This window comes from Gekko japonicus, unplaced genomic scaffold (assembly GCF_001447785.1).
Source record: "Gekko japonicus isolate JY-2015 unplaced genomic scaffold, Gekko_japonicus_V1.1 scaffold198, whole genome shotgun sequence".
NCBI classification, from domain to species: domain Eukaryota; kingdom Metazoa; phylum Chordata; class Lepidosauria; order Squamata; family Gekkonidae; genus Gekko; species Gekko japonicus.
In genome coordinates this window covers 78160-97573 of record NW_015161409.1, presented here as the reverse complement: position 1 = coordinate 97573, position 19414 = coordinate 78160, and the positions used below count along the sequence as shown (strand labels likewise).

General features: G+C 44.7%; 1 protein-coding gene across 2 annotated transcripts in view; it reads right to left on the bottom strand.

Annotated features, from left to right (window-relative positions):
* The window catches only part of FOXN3 (forkhead box N3), a 197058-nt gene that overhangs the window by 135404 nt on the left and 42240 nt on the right, over positions 1-19414 (bottom strand). For both annotated transcript variants that reach the window (XM_015426608.1, XM_015426613.1), the window contains exon 3: positions 1744-1874. In XM_015426608.1, the coding sequence (XP_015282094.1) occupies positions 1744-1874 (131 nt within the window). The remainder of the gene's footprint in view (positions 1-1743; positions 1875-19414) is intronic.

Below are 19414 nucleotides of genomic sequence, written 5' to 3'. Positions count from 1 at the left end.
CCACCCCCACCCACTCCAGGGCCGACATCCAGCCGCAGGGTCCGTTTCCCCCCACCCAACCCCACTCACTCCAGGGCCGGCGACTGGAGGTGCAAGCCTCCGGCTGCCGGGTCCGTTTCCACCCCCCCCACTCCAGGACCGGAGACCGGAGGCAGAAGCCTCCGGTCGCCCACTCCCTTCCCCTCCCCCACCACCCACTCCCAACAGGCACTGAGGGGAATGTAGGGTTGCCAGCTCTAAGGAGGGAAATACCTGGAGGTTTGGGGGGTGGATTCTGTAGAGGGCAGCATTGGGCGGGGGGGGGGCGGAAGGACTCAGCAGGTATAATGTCATAGGGTCTACCCTCCAAAGCATCCATTTTCTCCAGGGGAACTGATCTCTGTCATCTGGAGATCAATTGTAGCAGTGGGAGATCTCCAGGTCCCACCTGGAGATTGGCAACCCTAGGGGGAAGTCAGCTGCACAGCAGGGGGTTGAAGAGAATGGTTTGATGGCTGCTGGGCCAAGATTGGCAACAATAGTTCCCCAGGAGCCCCATCGTAAATGCACCAAACAATTCCTCAAGATTTTCCAAAACACTTCTCTGTTTTGGGCTCCTGGGGAACTTTGAAGTAGCACCAAAGCTTTAAGATCTCTCCAGCTGTCACCTGGAGACTGGCAACAGCTTGTCTGGAGTGTGGGCAGCATGGCATTGTATCTGTCTGAGGTCCCCCTCTTCCTCCTCCTCCTCAAATCCCACCCTCAGCAGGCTTCATCCCTAAAATATCCTGGAAGTTTCCAACCTGGAGTTGGCAACCCTATCTGCCTGTCTTAAGTTTTACAAACCCCCCCACACACACACACACAGCCTCTGCCTAGGGAGCAGCTGACATCATTCTGCTCTTCCAACTGAAAATTCCAACTGCCTTGCGGGGGGGGGGTGAGTTTCAGGTGTGGAATGGAGTGTAGTCCAATCAGCTTCCATATGTAAATGACCTTGGAACGCTGGCCGGGACTGCACAAAGCAGCCAATGAACCCAGCCAGTGTCTTCCGAGTGGCAGTTTTTTCGGCCTAACACTAAAGGAGTGCATTTTAGAACTTTGGCACCCAAAACTCTTTTATTATAAGGGAGAGATTTACATCCTGCTTTTCTCCCCAACTGGAGACCCAAAAATGGCTTTTTACATTGTTCCCCTATTCTCCACTTGATCCTCACAACAACACCCTTGTGAGGGTAATTTAGGATGAGAGATCTGTGAGGGACCAGAGGTCATCTGGTGGGCTTCCATGGTTGAGCAAGGGATTGGAACTCAAGTCATCCCAGGTCCTAGTCCGACAATGCTGAATTAAGTGAACTGAGTGTCTGTGTGTGTGTCTATACGCGCACCGTGATTCAGTGGCAAACATCAGCTATGCATGCAGAAGGTCCCAGGTTCAGTCGCTGACATCTCCAGTTGCAATGATCAAGTAGTATGTGATGTGAAAGACCCCGCCTGAGACCCTGGACAGCCACTGCCAGTCTGAGCGGACAATACTGACCTTGTTAGAGCAATGGTCTGACAAGATAACAGGCCTTCAAGTGTCCATCCATCAAGGCGTACCTTGTATGGTTAAACAGAAATGAACACTCTGACATATTGAGTATAAATCTGATATACCTTTAAATCGCATAAAACCAGTCAGCTTATAGAGCCATTGCCCAAGTGATCATTCCAAAGAGATACAAAGAACTGCCCAATAAAAGTTTTTTCAAATGCTCTTACCTTTGATATGCCTGAGGAGACGCTGGAGGTGTGCTGAACACATATGGATGATAGGGAGTCTTTTTCAAAGCCTGGATAAGGTTTTGTCTATATTCTGGGTCTATACACCATAAAGACCCCTTCCCAATACTCTGCAAAGAAGGCAAAAAAAGACCAAAAAACGTTAGTGACATGGTAGGTCTACTTCTAACTTCTTAGAAGATTGAGAATATGCCTTCTTGCGCACAGAGAACAACAAATCTCATTTCTTTGTCATGTAGTTTAGATTAGGTGATACAGTATTTCACTTTTAATGGTTAAAAAGGATTGAGGCAGATTGGATATTGTAAGGAATCTGTGAAAATAGCTGTTACTAAGCTTGCTTCAGTAGTTTGGTGGAAATTCCATCTCTTTCACATACGCACACACCCCACACTGAAAGATCATAATTATTCTTCAATGCCAACTTGGAAGATAAATGAGCCTCTCAGACAGGGAATACAACTGCTATTTTGTTTTGTTATTGTAAAAGAAAATTGGAGGGTTTTTTTTTTAAAGCACCCTCGCAACCCATTTTAAAAACAAAACTGTCTTAAGCCTTCAGCCGGCAGACATTATTGCCACTCTAACACAAAAAAGTTAGCCCATCAACTTTTCCAGCACCCGAATCAACAAAACATCTAAGCAGAGCTGAAAACAAAACTTCAGTTTAAAGTTCTCATCTGGGAGGTCTGGTATATGAAGCTTCTAAGGCACAGAGAATCATAAGAACAGAAGAAGAGTTCTGCTGGATCAGACCAGAAGTCCATCTCGTCTAGCATCCTGTCTCACGGCGGCCAGCCAGTTGTCCTGGAGGTCTAACAACAGAACACAGAGGCTGAGGGCTGTATTACCTTGAACTGGCATTATATCTGGCCAAGAAGCAGACATCTCAAAAGCAAGGTAGCCAACCAGAACACTGTACGATTACATCTAGGTTCAATTCACAAAGGTTCTTCTCAATATGATAGGAAGACTAGCTGTGACCCCAGCTCCAGCCTTCAACAAGACACAGGCATGCCATGCACTTATTACTGCTGCTGGGATTGGAGAAAGCAGCTGGTCATCACACAATGGCAGGCTTTTAAGAACATAAGAGAAGCCAATGTTGGATCAGGCCAATGGCCCATCCAGTCCAACACTCTGTCACACAGTGGCCAAAAATACCAGGTGCCATCAAGAGGTCCACCAGTGGGGCCAGGACACTAGAAGCCCTCCCATAGTTGACACCCCCCCGAAGCACCAAGAATACAGAGCATCACCTGCCCCAGAGTCCCTATCCATACCTTGTGGCTAATAACCACTGATGGTGGATCTCTGCTCCATATGTTTATCTAATTCCTTCTTGAAGCCATCCATGCTTGTAACTGCCACCACCTCCTGTGGCAGTGAATTCCATGTTTTAATCACTCTTTGGGTGAAGAAGTACTTCCTTTTATCTGTTCTAACCCGACCACTCAGCAATTTCATTGAGAAAGGGAGAAAAGTACTTCTTTCTCTACCTGCTCTATCCCATGCATAATCTTATAAACCTCAATCATGTCACCCCTCAGTCGTCATTTCTCCAAGCTAAAGAGCCCCAAGCATTTTAACCTTTCTTCATAGGGAAAGTGTTCCAACCCTTTTATCATTTTAGTTGCCTTTTTCTGCACTTTTTCCAAAGCTATAATATCCTTTTTAAGGTATGGTGACCAGAACTGTACACAGTATTCCAAATGAGGCCGCACCATTGATTTATACAGGGGAATTATGATATTGACTGATCTGTTTTCAATACCCTTCCTTTTTATTGCAGTCACACACTGTCTCAACACTTTGAGTTATCTACTACGACTCCAAGATCTCTCTCTTGGTCAGTCTCTGCCAGTTCAGACCCCATCAACATGTATTTAAAGTTAGGATTTTTGGTTCCAATGTACGTCACCTTGCACATGGTCACACTGAACCCCATTTGCCACGTTGATGCCCACTCGCCCATCCTCGACAGATCCCTTTGGAGTGCCTCACAATCCTCCCTGATTTTCACTACCCTGAACAACTTCGTATCATCTGCAAATTTAGCCACTTCACTGCTTACTTCCAACTCCCAACTTTTACACAATGATTGAATGGTATCACTTTCCACTGCCTCCCAGCAATACCTGGAGTTTCTTGGGTCTTCATTACCCATGCTGGCATGAGAGAAGGAAGTATTATATAAGCGCAGTGAGGAGCCTTTATGGATCACATGTTCTGAGGGCTCACCAGGACTTCCAACTTCCCTTTTTACTTGAACAATAACCCTCTCCATCCCACCATGCATGGCAAACTACTTCTAAAACATCGGCTAGTGTGTTGGGGCCCCTAAAGTAGATCCTTGATCAGAGTTTATTATCAGATCAAAAGTATTCTTACCCCTCTATGAGATTGATTGTAATAACCTTTGGCCATATCCAGTAAATGCTGTGTGTTACGTGCCATTAAGTTGCTTCTGACTTATAACAACCATATGAATTAATGACCTCCGAAATGTCCTATCATTAATAGCCTTGCTCGGGTCTTGCAAACTGAAAGCCATGGCTTCCTTTATTGGGTCAATCCATCTCACACTGTGTCTTCCTCTTCTCCTGATGCCTTCAGCTTCTCCTAGCAGTATTGTCTTTTCCAGCAACTCTTATCTTCTCACGATGCGACCAAGTACAATAGCTTCAGTTTAGTCACTTTAGCTTCTATGGGGAATTCAGGCTTGATTTTATCTAGAATCCACTTTTAGGGGTCCATGTTATCCTTGAAACTCTCTTCCAACACCACATTTCAAAGGAATCAGATAACTTCCTGTCAGCTTTCTTCATTGTCCCGCTTTTATACCCATACATAACAATGGGAAACACTATGGCATGAACTATCTTGATCTTGGTCACTAGCAACACATCCTTACACTTAAGGAACTTGGAACGAAGAAAGGTCCTTCCCAATCTCAACCTCCTTCTGATTCCTTGGTTGTAGTTTTCCCTTTGATTGATGACTTAGCCACGGAATAGAAAATTTGGAACAATTTCTTTATCGTCAACCTGAAACCTAAAATTATTCTTACAGATATTGTAATATAAATTAGAGTAAGAGCACCTTTTCACCCAAACATCAACTATGCCTGAAATGACTCAACATGTTCCTCTTTGTAATTATCATGAATACTTTTCATACTAACTCACACGTTATTGAATCCTGTTATTGAGAACACTTTCAAAAAGAGCTGAGTGTTCGTTGAATCATTTTCAGCACTGCTCACAGGTAGGAGAAAATGTGCACTCATCACAAAAGGTAGATCATGTGAAAACTTCCTACTTTAACAAAACAAAAGAGCAATTCTCCTAATCATGGACTTCCTCATAAAAGACACATAGAATATCCAGAATAAAGTTCCAGGCTGACGTATCCATATTGCAGAATTACTACATTTGAGTCAAAAAAATCTAAAGGGTTTTTTAAAAAAGCTGGTGTGAAAAGGTGTGAAGAGCTTCTTGCTTGACTCTTCCAAATCAATAGAATTCACACCAATCACTTAGAGATTAATTTCCATCTTCCGACATTTGGCATGCTACTCCACCAACTCTCTAAAGCCAGAAGTCAATAGCGTCTCTAATCAAAAGCCAGGAGGAAAAAAGCCCTTTGATTACATTTGTCTCCAAGGCAACAAGTGACTATGAAGTGGATTAACAACTCCCTGATAATCTCAGCAATGGAATGTTTCAAACTCCTTGACCGTGTTTTCTCTCAAGATGAGACGTGGTCATTTATCCATTTGTTTCACTCTGCCTTCTAACATTAATTATAGAAAATATGTGTTATTAAATCTCTCCCTTTATATCTGCTCCAACCTGCCTGACATAACTAGCCTGTAAAAAATGTTTATTTCCCCACACCTAATTCTGGAGATGGCTCCAGACTGCAGACCAAAAAAATCTGCTCAAATCAGGCCAGGTACAGACTGAATAGATGTTTCTGCAATGGATGTTTCAGGTTTGCAGGGGGGGGGGAATCATAGTAAGAAAAGGGGGGAATAAACACATACTCTCCACCTAACTAACCTCACAGGGATGTTGTGAGGAGGAGAGGAGAATGATGTAAGTTGCCTGGGGTCCCCCAATGGGTAGAAAGGCAGGGCATAAATGAAGTAAATAAAATAAACATAAAATAGCTGGAACAAAATTTCATGAGACTGCCACATAAGAACTTAGTATCCATTTTACATTGCTTGGGAAACCACAGGCAATATAGGTATGTTGCCTACAGCTGCTTATACAATCCAGATTGTCACTGAGATAGACTTGAAAGGCTTCTGTGGTCACTTACTCCACAAAAAAACAGAAAGATGATCAGTGGGAGGGGGGAGAGGAGAGGCAAGTGGGAAATGAAGCTGAGAGAGGAAGGAAACTCTCCTCCCCAACACATCTCATTGGTCCCTGTCTTGTTTACCTGTATTATTATGCAAATATCTCCTAAAAGCACCTTTCCTACCCAACTTTCATGAAGTTTCAGTGGGTAAGACAACCATATTTCTTTCTTTTATTTATTATTTGATTGGTATACCGCCCTCCCCCAGGTTGGGGCTCAGGGTAGTTGACAACAAGTTATAAATACGTTCTGATGAATACTGTAATAATACATACATATACAAAATTTAAAACAAAAAAACAAGCAATCAATTCATCAGATGGCATTTAATATTCCATATCCTACTCGGGGGGGGGAGGAGATGGGAGGCCAAGCTTGATGACAGACTGTCGCTTGATGGTAAACCGTTGCTGTCCGCAACCAAAGGCCTGGCGGAACAGCTCTGTCTTACAGGCCCTGTGGAACTGCATTAAGTCCCGCAGGGCCCGGATGTCATTAGGCAGAGAGTGTCACCAGGCTGGCATCAGGGCTGAAAAAGCCCTGGCTCTGGTTGAGGACAGCTGGATATCCTTTGGGCCAGGGATCTCAAGGAGGTTATTATTCACAGAGCGTAACCCTCTTTGGGGGGGGGGGGAGGTATATAAGGAGAGGCGGTCCCAGAGATACACTGGTCCCAAATGCTGAAGAAAATTTAAGCTTTCAAGCCCCAAGGATGGAGGGTGATTGCCGAGGCTCTTCTCACCACTCTAAAGGACAATGCAACTGACCGATCTGCCATACAGCTACATGAAAATCATGGTAAAGGGCTGCTTGGTAGACAGCAGTCTATCCTCCTCACCCATTTCCTAGTTGCCCAGAGACACTGTTACTCAACACCAGCTACCAGGCAAGCAGCTATTTACAACCTTGCACTGCTCTTCGTTTGGGTCTCTGTGTTGTCTCCATTGTTTTCATCCTCACAATTCCAGGGGAGACTTACTGTGGACAGGTTCCATTATTTGTTCAAAGTTAGTGCCGTCTTGAAAACAATGTAAAATATCATTACGCATATTGTGTCATTCTCCCCCTTGAAGCGCAACTCACAGAAACTTAAAGAGTTTAAAATCAAGCATGCTATTTTTAGATTACTTACAGTGCACTTACAATGGTCTAAACCCAGTGAAATAAATCCTATGCAGAGATAGTTCAGGATCAGCTCACGAGAGAGGGAAGGAAATTCTCCTCCCTGACACGTCTCATTGGTCCCTGTCTCGTTTACCTATATTATGCAAATGTCTTCTAAAACCACCCCTTGATGGGCTTGGACTGGAGTAATTCTGCACAGAACTGCACTGCTAGGGTTGGGACTTACAGTGAGAAAAGGAAGACCTACTATTGAGCTTGAAATTTGGTGCAGCAGAGGAGCACACACAAAAAAGTATTTGGATATAGAAATGCAGGACTGCAGCCAGGTTTTTGAATTACTGACTTGCATGAAGATGAACAGACATGATAAGGTTGGTTGGGTTTATCCAAAGATTATTTTAAGCAGGAAAATCCCACTGGGAGTTTTGCCTACTGGGATCTGTAGTTCCATAGAAGTAACTGAGGACTACATGCAACCATCTCCACATATGTACTCACTGGACTATTGGCCCTGTTAGCCCTGAGTGGGCTTACCATTGACTGTCCCTTGAAAATAACAGGAGCTGTTAGGCTGAATAGAGGGCACATGCTCAAACATTTTTTATAAATATAGCTGCGGATGCAAAGTTTCAAGTTCAGTATTAAACTTCATCAGGTAAAGAAACCTTTTGCAATTTCCAGAAAAAAAATTAATTGTAGAAGCTAGCATACAGCAAGGTAGATTACAGGAAGGACTCAATATAGTGTCAGACACACAACCTAGCTGTCTTTGATTCTCAGCATCATTAAAAAAAAATAATAAGTTACTAGCCCTTGTGGTTGCAAAGGGAAAACTTGTGGTCATTCCTTGCTCATGTCTCAGAATCCAGAGGAGTGCCTGAATAAGATTTCCAGTTGTTGAAGATGGACCCTTAATGACTTTGTTCCTCCATGAAAAACTTTGCAGCAAAATACAACTTTGCTTAATTTGCATAATGGCTTGGGACAAGCATTTACTACCAAGGAAATGTGGTCCAGCATTACACCAGCAGAGGTAACCTTTCAGACACCCTAGCATGGGATTCTAGTGAAAACTTTGCACTACTGATGTGGTTCTCAGGGCCAAACAAAATGTCCACCCAAAACGAATGCAAACTGGTCAAGTAATACGATGTATAACCACAAGGCCCCATGGGCTTTGATCCTATGAACAAGTTTCACGGATGCTAGATAGAACACTTTCTGCAGCAGAGACTGCTAAAACTTTCATTTGTGCAAAATCAATGGTTTTCAGTGAGCCTCTGCAGAAATAGAAGTGCTAGCAGCAGAAGAAAGTACTTTTCACAACAGAAATGATCTTGAGCATACAGAACTCATTCATAGGATGCCTTTTTTCACAGCTTTGTCAAGTTCTCCTAATAGCTTACTCTATGTTATCCCTCCATCTACTGCCGAATCTGTTTTGAATACCAGAGCTAATCACTAGAAAAGTGTCTCTGAACACATCCAAAGAGCCTTTCCTCATATACACATGAGCACATCAATTAGAATCCCCATACTTCTACAATTATAGCAGACAGAATGGCAGCCTTCATTCACATCACCTCTCTCTTCAGCTGTTTAAGCACACTACTAGTACACAGCTTGGTCACCACATCTCAAACCCTATTCCTGACATGGACTTGAGCAGTTTGGGGCAAGCCAGTCTCTTTCACCCCTAGATCATCATCCACAAACCAGATCATCATTAATATATTAAAAAGGAATAAGTCTCTGCCACTTTTCCTCCTGCTTCCAAAAACAAATTCCAAATGCGGTTTAAGAAATACAAAGTATTCCAACTCCAGGAGTTGCAGATTTCATTTATTCAGATTTAAAGTTTGGCTGCAGTTACACTGGTGGCTTGGCACAGTATGGTGGCTCTCCTCAAATTGTACCGGCTTAAAGTGTAGCTGAGCATTTCATCCAGACTGCACAATCTGTGGTGGGTTACCTCTGTGGCCGTCCTGTGGGGGAGCATCCACATTAGCGCTGCACTGAAGTTTTCAACCATAGGACGAGCTGTAAGGGTGGGTTTTGTTTAAATGCAGGTGGATGCAAGAAGGAGAAGGAGATTGGATTTACACCCTGGCCTTCACTTGGAGTCTCAGAGCAGCTTACAATCTCCTTTCCCTTCCCCCGTGAGGTAGGTGGGGATGAAAAAGTTCTTTCCGGAACTGTCTTTGACAGAACAGCTGACAGAACTATGGTCATCCAGCAGCTGCAAGTGGGGGCATGGAGAATCAAACCTGATTCTCCCACATTAGAGTCCACGCACTTAACCACTACACCAAACTGGCTCAGCAACAAAAAAAAACAAAAACCAACAACAGTGGTGGAAACGGATCTAAAATTTCAGACGTCCCTTCTGGGTTCCTTTCACTGCAGGAGGGTTCAGATGTCAGAAAACCCAGAGGGAACCGCAAACAATCAATTAATACTGTTTATTCTGCTTCCATTGTGGAACAGCACAGTCTGCTGACGACTGTGCCATGGGAGGCAGATGTCCTCCTCTGGAAGGGCCCATTTATTCAGCTCAGGTAATGCCACTATTCCTGCCAACCTAGCAGTTCGAAAGCAAGAAATTGCAAGTAGATAAATAGGTACCACTTCGGTGGGAAGGTAACAGCGTTCCGTGCGACTTGGTGTTTAGTCATGCCGGCCACATGACCACGGAAACGTCTTCGGACAGCGCTGGCTCTTCGGCTTTGAAACGGAGATGAGCACCGCAACCCTAGAGTCGGATTCGACTGGCTTTCGAGCAAGGGAACCTTTACCTTTACCTTTTAATGCCACTATATCGCCACAAACTGCACGTGTGACCACAGCCTTTGTGTGATTATTTTATTACGTCTACTTTTTAATTTACATCTGGTTTTTCTCTATGATCAGGACCCAGAGCAGTTTTTGATATCTTCTCACCACCACTCCATCCTCACAGCAACCACCTTGTGAGGGTAGATTAGCCTGAGAGATTCTGATGGGGGTCACCCAGTGAGCTTCCTTGGCAGAGCGGGGGATTAAAACAAAGTTGTCCCAGGTTGTAGTCAGACATTCTAACTACTGCAACACACCAGCGGGGCACACAGGGTAACTGAAAGCCTAAAAGCATGAAACAACCCCCACGCTAATCGATACAGAGTTCAGTCCTGCTGATAGGTGTTAATCTAGAGCTCAGCACTAAGGCACAAAACCAAAGAGAAAACTTATCAGAAACCATGCCTCCTTTTTAATTCATGCTCCCTTCCTTCCATCCAGCATCTCGTTGCCACAAAACCAAGGAACGCTTTTTGTGTATGTGAACTTCTGATTATTTGAATGTAGCAGATAGTGTCTTGCAAACCACTCATTCAGACAAGCAAAGCCTTTCTGCACCTATTGACTCATTTTGCAAACAGCATCCAAAATGTTCTCACGTCGGTGCTTGTAAAACTGAAATATACATCGTATCATAAAAACAGAGAAGGCAGATGGATAATTCAGAGAGGCTAACCATTTTGGTCTCCCATTGACTTCAGGCATTCAGCTGTGAAGACTTTGGCCATGCATCTGGTGATGGGAGCACATTAAAAAGGTTGCCATGAGAACATGAATCCACCAGTGAAGCTTATTCACCCTCCCGAGATTTTAAAAGAGTAGCAGTTTTGTGGCTCCTCATTGTCCTAATGGAATTGACTCTATCACAGCTGCCATAAAAACTAATCTTACTGGCACACCAAATCCAAGAAACCAAAGACTGAGGCTGGGAGACATTAATAGGCCAAAAGCCAGCACTGGATTATCTGACATGTATTATTTCAACAACTGCATTTCCATCTAGAACTGCCGTCTTGAATTATGGATGTACTTTCCTAATAAAACTCTGTGTGTGTGTGTGTGTTTTCAAGGTTTTTAAATAACTCCCCCCCCATAATAATTTCATGATAAATGCAACAACAGGGCTGTTTTGCTGCTATCTTTATAAAAATGTCCATTTCATATCAAATTAGACGTTCTGGGCAATGCACCACAGAGGAAATTGCAGCTCTTGAATGCTTAAAGAAATACTGCCTTCAGCTTTTTGGTGCACCTAAGGCATGCAATAATCTCTCAGAAATGCACTTTGGGGAAGGAACATTGGCTTAAATAATGTAGCTGCTTTTCACTGAAGGAAAGGATGTGGGGAAAAAATTAAAAATGAATTTAACAGTATGAATTTAGCAGCTTCCTGCACTAGCCGTGTGCTATAGTTCCTAGAGATCTGTTGACCTGGTAATGCCTGTGCTCCTGGAAATAAGCAGGTTTCAGAGAAGGAATTTAACAAATCGAGCCTACTGTGACCATTTATGTCTTGTTGAATCAGCAGTGCAGTGGCCTAGGGGTTGCTGAGGGCAAAGAGGATTTGCCACATACAAAATGGGAACTTGAGCAATGAGGAGCATTTACTTTGAAAAGCCAACTTTATCCTATGCATTCTCAAAGGCAGAGCCAAACATACTCCCCTGCCAGCAATCACGTTCTTACTTGAATTTCATTGGTCCACCTTCTCTTCCTGTAGCAGCCTTAATAGCCCAGACTAGCCTGATCTTGTCAGAACTTGAAAGCTAGGCATGACTGGTACTTAGATGGGAGACCACCAAGGAAGACTGGAGCTGCTATGCAGAGAAAGGCCTTGGAAACCCATGAAGTTCCACTTCTGTTGTGACTCCAGAGCAGACTTTACTTGCTTTCCTTTCCAATCCTGTTCACCAGCCCGGGGGGGGGGGGGTGTTGGAAAAAGAGTCTGCTTACTCCAGAAGAAAAGCACCAACAACTCAGGCATGATCCACCACTTCTGTTTTGCAAAAACTTGTAAAACCTGGTTTCTACCAGTACCAAAACTTTGTCTAGTCAGCATTTTTCTAAAACATATATGCATTGATTCCTTCATGTTATTTTGAACTTTTAAAGCACACTGGCCCTCATGGTATGTGATGGCCAGCTGGAAGCACACAATGTCAACATGATATTGAGGACTCTTTTAAGTTGTATGGGAAGGTGGAATAAAAATGTTCCAAATGAATAAATGATGAGAGATCTCACACAGTTTGGCACTCCCATCTTGAAGTACAGTCTACTCGATACTCAAAAGAACAGTTCCACTGTTTGAACAACTCCTGAGGATGCTGTTTAAGGAGTACAGTTGACATCCTCTTAGGCTGCCATCCCAAGGAGGATATTTACTTGGAAGAATACACACAACTCACTTGGATGCATTTCCAAGCAAATGTATTTAGGGTTATATATCAGACAAATGCTGACCTTACTGCTATAGCATATCTTTTAAAATGGGGATTCAGCATAGAGGAAGTTCTGAAAGATGCTATTTGCTGAACAAATACAACTGCAGAGGAATTCTTAAAAGAAAAACAAATCTAATGCCAGCTATTGGTATTCAATACACACACACACTCCCTTCTCTTCAAATTCACTGTAATCTCACATACAATATTACCTGTAACCACTCATGCAGCCAGTAGATTCTCTACACCCCCTTTCAAGCATTTTTAACAGAGTGGCGTGAGTGCTTTGACATACAGCACAACAGTTTTGAAAACATTAATTACTTTATTAAAACCCAGGCAACTTTAAAATCCAAATCAGCAATACTTCTTATATTAGAGTGACACATACTGTCATTTATACAGAAGAACAAAGAATGCTTTTTAAGACAACAGTGAAAACAACAGGCATCACACACATGCCCAACTCAACAATGCTTGCCTTTCATTTCGAATTCCACCTCCATAAGACATTTCATAAGCTCGTTGCCGGAGCCAGCTAGGAAAAAGGCTTCTGACTGGCCACACAGGAGACACGTCACAGATGCACATTCCACAATCTTTGAGAGTTAAAGGCCTAATAAACTGCCAGTGCCATTCCAAGCAAAGTTACACTTGTCTAAGCTCAAGGCCTTAGAAGAGCTCTGGCACTATTACTTACACAATACCACACGGCATGAAATTAACCAAAGCCCCCTCTGAGTCCAGCTCATCTACCTACAGAGGATTATGCACACTGCCTCTCTGCATGAATGCTTGTTCTAGATTTACTCTCTTCAAATCAGCTTCCAGAACAAGTGGGGTAATTCAGCCACCTCTGTGTCATATTACAATCACATCATTCAGTCAGTCACAATGGAAAGACATGGACATGGCCGTATCCAGGGGTGGGGTTGAGGGTCCCCCCCCCATGCAATTAGGGTGGAGCCCCACCCCAGCTAAAGTTTCCACTACCACCACCGTCTTCACCAGCCAGTGAAGCGGGCTGTCGGCTCTCCAAGAGCCTTGGTGAGCTGACGGCCCATCTTGCTGGCTGGTGAAGATGGGGGAGGCAGGAGAAAAGCTTGAGCGAATGGAGAGGGGGTGGAGAGTAACTTGTGGTAATGTCACTAGTGACATCACCATGGGGGGGCATAACACCCCCCCAAAAAAAGTCAAAAGCCCCCTCCCAGCGAATATCCTGGCTACGGGGCTGGATATGGAAGTTCCGCCTATCATTGAGGAGGCTGCCTGACGTGTGTGTGTGTGTGTGTGTGTGTATGGGGCTGGATATGGAAGTTCCACCTATCATTGAGGAGGCTGCCTGACACGTGTGTGTGTGTGTGTGTCACTGTTCTAAGCTGACTTCCTTCTACGTGGTGGGGTTGAGGGTCCGTCCCCCCCCATGCAATTAGGGCGGAGCTCCACCACAGCTAAAGTTTCCCCCACCACCACCGTCTTCACCAGCTAGTGAAGCGGGCTGTCGGCTCTCCAAGAGCCTTGGTGAGCTGACGGCCCATCTTGCTGGCTGGTGAAGATGGGGGAGGCAGGAGAAAAGCTTGAGCGAATGGAGAGGGGGTGGAGAGTAACTTGTGGTCATGCCACTAGTGACATCACCATGGGGGGCCACAACACCCCCCCAAAAGTCAAAAGCCCCCTCCCAGCGAATATCCTGGCTATGGGGCTGGATATGGAAGTTCCACCTATCATTGAGGAGGCTGCCTGACACGTGTGTGTGTGTGTGTGTCACTGTTCTAAGCTGACTTCCTTCTACTTGGGAGGCATGCTCAGAAGAGACTCACATTCTATTTAGTTGTGTAGCACCTTTCCCCAATAGTCGGTCTAACACAGTAATAACTAAGTGTTCTTATGCACAGATATGACAATTAAAACACCTCCCCGACAGTTCTAAAAAAAAACAACCATCAATAGCCCAATCTATAAAGTACAAAAGAACAGCAAAATCAACATTAAAGTTGATTGGTTTTACTTGCTCTTCTGCAAGCAAACAGTGATAGGACAGACTCACCGCTAACCAACAACTGAAAATGCCGTGGCATACAGCAAACCTCTCTGAGAGCACAGAAAACAATGAGCCGGCAGGAGGGACACAGTCCAAACACAAGAAGGTAGTTTCAGAGGGTATCCATGCTGGCCTGGAGTAGAACAGCTAAATCCGAGTCCAGCAGAAACTTAGAGACCAACAAGATTTTCAAGGTGGAAGCTTTCAAAAGAGTCAGAGCTCCCTTCATCAGATACAAGTAAGGACAGATATTTCAAGAGACTTCTATCCCAGTCAGAAGGTGGAAAGGAGCCAGGATGCAAAGGCACAATGCCAAATGTATCTTTCATAAAGGAAGAGACAATCCTTCAAATATGCGGCCCAAACCTTATAATGGATGCCAATGGAACCAGACTAGAAGCCAATACAGCTGCTAGAAGCCAGGTGTAACTGAACCGAAGGAGGAGTGGACTCTACAGAGGTCTGGTAATTTTCCTCTCTCCCATATTTTAAAATTTTTTTGAAGGGTAGGAACAATGTATACTTTGAATCATTGCCTTCTTGTGCTGCATACGTATGGGAAACCCACAGTGCATCTTTAGCAGAATGGGGAGTTAGGCATCTCAAAATGGTAGAATGGGCTGTACCACGTTAGACAGCAGGTGGAGGGATGCTATTTTTAATGCTCTCCCTATAATCCATAACAACATCTCCTAAAATTTTTATCCTGCCCTTCCTCCAGGGAACTCATAGCAGTGCACATAGTTCTCCCTTCCCCGTGTTATCTTCACAACAACCCTGTGAGGTAGGTTAAATTGCCAGAGAGTAGCTGGCCCAAAGCCACCAGGCAAGCTTTGTGGCAGATTGGATGCTTGAACCCAGATCTCCAGATCTTACTCCAACATTGCAGTTAGCCTACTCCACATGCTTTCACAATGAAACATCCCCCCCTCAATTCAATAATTAAGAATTTACACAACACTCTTTGTTTTTACTTACAGCACCTTGCTGAAATTCTTGCAGTAGCCCTGTAATGTAGGCCAGTGTCATCCTTACAATGCAGGGGCTAAGTTGGAGAGAACGGCTTACTTAAGGTCACCAAATGAGCTCATCACAGTGAGATTTGAACTAAAAACCTCTCAGACGACAGCTCATCTTCTTGACCCCTATGGTACCACCAGCTATCAACCTTAATAACTGTCCAAACTGCTCCCTACAGTGTTAAGTTTTCTGCTTGCAGAGTTTCCCTGTCTCAAATACAGAGAAGCATTATGAATGTGATTCTCCACTTAACTATTACTGTCCATTCTGCCTCCTCAAGACAAGACAAAAAACAGCAGCAAATCTGAGATATTTATTTATTTAAAATATCTCCATGCCACCTTTCTACCCAGATAGAACAGCATCGAGGTATAGGTGCTGGCCAAGGATTTAGTCTTCAGTGTAAAAAATCAGTGCCAGGATAGGAGACAAGACAGTAATGATGTGTGGCCCTGACCTGGATAGCTCAGGCAAGCCTGATCTCATCAGATCTCGGAAGCTAAGCAGGACTGACCCAGGCAAGTACTTGGAAGGGAGACCTCCAGGGAATACCAGGGCTGAGGGACGCAGAGGCAGGCAATATCAAAGCCACCTCTCTGAAATGTCCAAGCCCCACTAGGGGTCGCCAGAAGTCAACCATGACTTCCAGGCATTTATTATTATTATTATTTATTATTTATTTATTCAAATTTATAGCCTGCCCTCCCCGCAAGCGGGCTCAGGGCGGCTCACAAATAGGGCAACACATGCCAGTAAACAAGATAAAACCAACATTTACAACAACATAAAGTGCTCCAAATGTTACAAAAAGATCTTCAATCACAAGATGGTATCCTGGGGATGGTAGTCCCAGTTCCGTGGCCCCCTGGGAATATCAGTCTCAATTCAATGGTATGGGTTCCACGCAATATTTTAAAATAACTTGTCACAGGGCCACCATACGCCCCGATGTTACCTAACCCATTTGGTGGTGGTGCGGCAACAATGGTGCGATGATGATGATGCAGTAGTGGTGGTACAGTAGTGGTGGCTCCTACTCAAAAGCCTGGTGGAAGAGCTCCGTCTTACAGGCCCTGCGGGACTACACAAGGTCCCGCAGGGCCCGGATCTCCTCTGGGAGCTTATTCCACCAGGTAGGAGCCGCCACTGAAAAAGCCCTGGCCCTGGTTACAGCACATCTGGCATTTTGGGGGGCTGGCATCACCAGGAGATGGTGCGTCCCCGACCATAGTGCCCTTGGGAAAACATATGGGGAAAGGCAGTCCCTTAGGTATGTCAGACCCTGGCCATATAGAGCTTTAAAGGTAAGAACCAGCACTATGAAGCGAATCCGGTACGCTATTGGCAGCCAGTGCAGCGCTTTCAACACAGGCCGGATATGCTCCCGCCTAGCGAGGCCCATCAGCAGCCTGGCTGCCGCATTCTGCACTAGCTGCCACTTCCGGATTTGCGACAAAGGTAGCCCCATGTAGAAAGCGTTACAGTAGTCTAACCTCGAGGTGACCGTCGCGCGGATCACTGTGGCCAGGTCATTGCGGTCAAGGAAGGGGACCAACTGCCAGGCCAGCCGAAGATGTTAGAAGGCTGACTTGGCAGTGGCATACACACACACACACACACACAATACTCACCCCCCAAAAAAGACAGTAATGATGTGAGATATGAGCATCCCTTTGTAGATTCAAGCCTGTCGGACTGCATAAGGCTGTCCATTCTGACAGACTGGGAACGGTTAATCACACTACACGGTGCCCCCCCTTCCACACTCCCACCACTGTTCCTCCCATCTTTATTCACTCACTATAACCTTCTAGGTTTTCAGCACACGGGTGCTCCTGATCCTGCCACTGAGCCTGAGCAACAATAGGATTTCATGCAGAAATGTCCTTAGCGGTTGTTGCCACTGCAATCCTGCACTTCCTTCCCATCTGGCACTTGCCAAAAACCCAGCCCCATTCTTGGAAGGTCTTCTTCTCAACAGCTGCCTGTGATTGTGGTTAAGGAAGTTGCAGGAGTGGTTGGGGATTTTAATCTCTTTTTACATCTCTTTATATTTTGACAGTTGGCTTTTTATGCGATTGAATCCTAACGTGTCGTAACTTGGCCTAAATCCTAGGGTGGGTACAGAAATCCAAGTCAGTAAATTGAGGCAAGTTGACAGCAGGCAGGTGGCAATCAGATGCTGACCCAGGAAACTAAGTACCAGGTGCAAGCCCATCAAGGCAACCCTGGAGCTTATCAGTCTAAATTACAGCCTGAACACCGCTGGAGCTTACAAACTCAGTGTGGGGAACATATACCAATTTCAGAAGGAGAAACAGGATCCTCCTTTTTAAAAAATACTGCCACTCCCTGCATTACAACCTTGGGCAAGTTACCACTCCAGAATTTTGATGGTAACAAACTATTGCTTAACTAGAAAAACATAATTAGGAGGGCAGACGTTGATATCATCATGAGAGTTAGAAAGTGTCTTAAAGGCCACCTAGTCCAACCCCTACTACTCAATGCAGGAAACTGAAAGCTAGATCTTGGACAGATGACTGCCAAAGCCTTTTCCTGACATGTCCAGCAAGAGAGAGTCCACATCCTCCCTCCCGATAACTGGTTCAATTGTCAAGCTACACTGTTAGAATGCCACACACTTTTTTTTTTGTTTCCCCTGTACTATCTTTTCATTCCTGTGGATGTTCAGAAAGACACTCCATTTATTATAAGAGCCAGACAGTGTCCAGTACAACTCATTTCCCCACACCAGCACGCTCCACTGTCCACACAGCAAAGCTAGATCTTGGACAGATGACTGCCAAGCCTTCTCCTGACATGTCCAGCAAGGGAGAGTCCACATCCTCCCTCCCTCCCGATAACTGGTTCAATTGTCAAGCTACACTGTTAGAATGCCACACACTTTTTTTTTTGTTTCCCCTGTACTATCTTTTCATTCCTGTGGATGTTCAGAAAGACACTCCATTTATTATAAGAGCCAGACAGTGTCCAGTACAACTCATTTCCCCACACCAGCACGCTCCACTGTCCACAGAGCCCATGGTTTTCATGCTACTCCACAGCAACACAGGAAGCAGTCAGACTGCACCATCTTCCATGTTGCATAAAGCCAACAAAGGCCTTTAAACGAGGAGGAGGAGAAGGAGATTGGATTTATACCCTGCCATCCACTCGGAGTCTCAGAGTAGCTTACAATCTCCTTTCCCACAACAGACACTCTGTGATGTAGGTGGGGCTGAGAGAGCTCTTTCGAGAACTGCTCTTGAGAGAACAGCTCTGAAAAACCTTATGACTGACCCAAGGTCACCCAGCAGCTGCATGTGGAGGAGTGGGGCATCAAACCCGGTTTTCCCAGATTAGAGTCCGCGCTCTTAACCACTACGCCAAACTGGCTCTCAGAGGGGAAGGCTGGTTTGCACACTACCTTCTTGTATATGCACAGTGCAAATGCAGACATAATATTGAAAGCCATTCTGGACATTTTAAAGAAAAAAAAAAACCAGAATATGAACATATTAACATTAACTATTTATGTGAGCAGATGATCGACAAGAAGAGACAATAGTGCCCCCTGGAACGTTGTATTGTTATGTATGGCATTCGCCTTGTTAGCCGCCCTGAGCCCATGTGGAAGGGCAGGATATAAGTCTAATAAATAAATAGCGATGTAAGACTTGCACCCAGACTGAGCCCATCTTGAATCAAGACATTAGTCACTACTAGGATTTTAATCACAGCACACAACACGAAAAGGAACCTGTAATAGTAATTATATGAGATGCCGGGGGGGGGGGGGGGGGTGATCTTA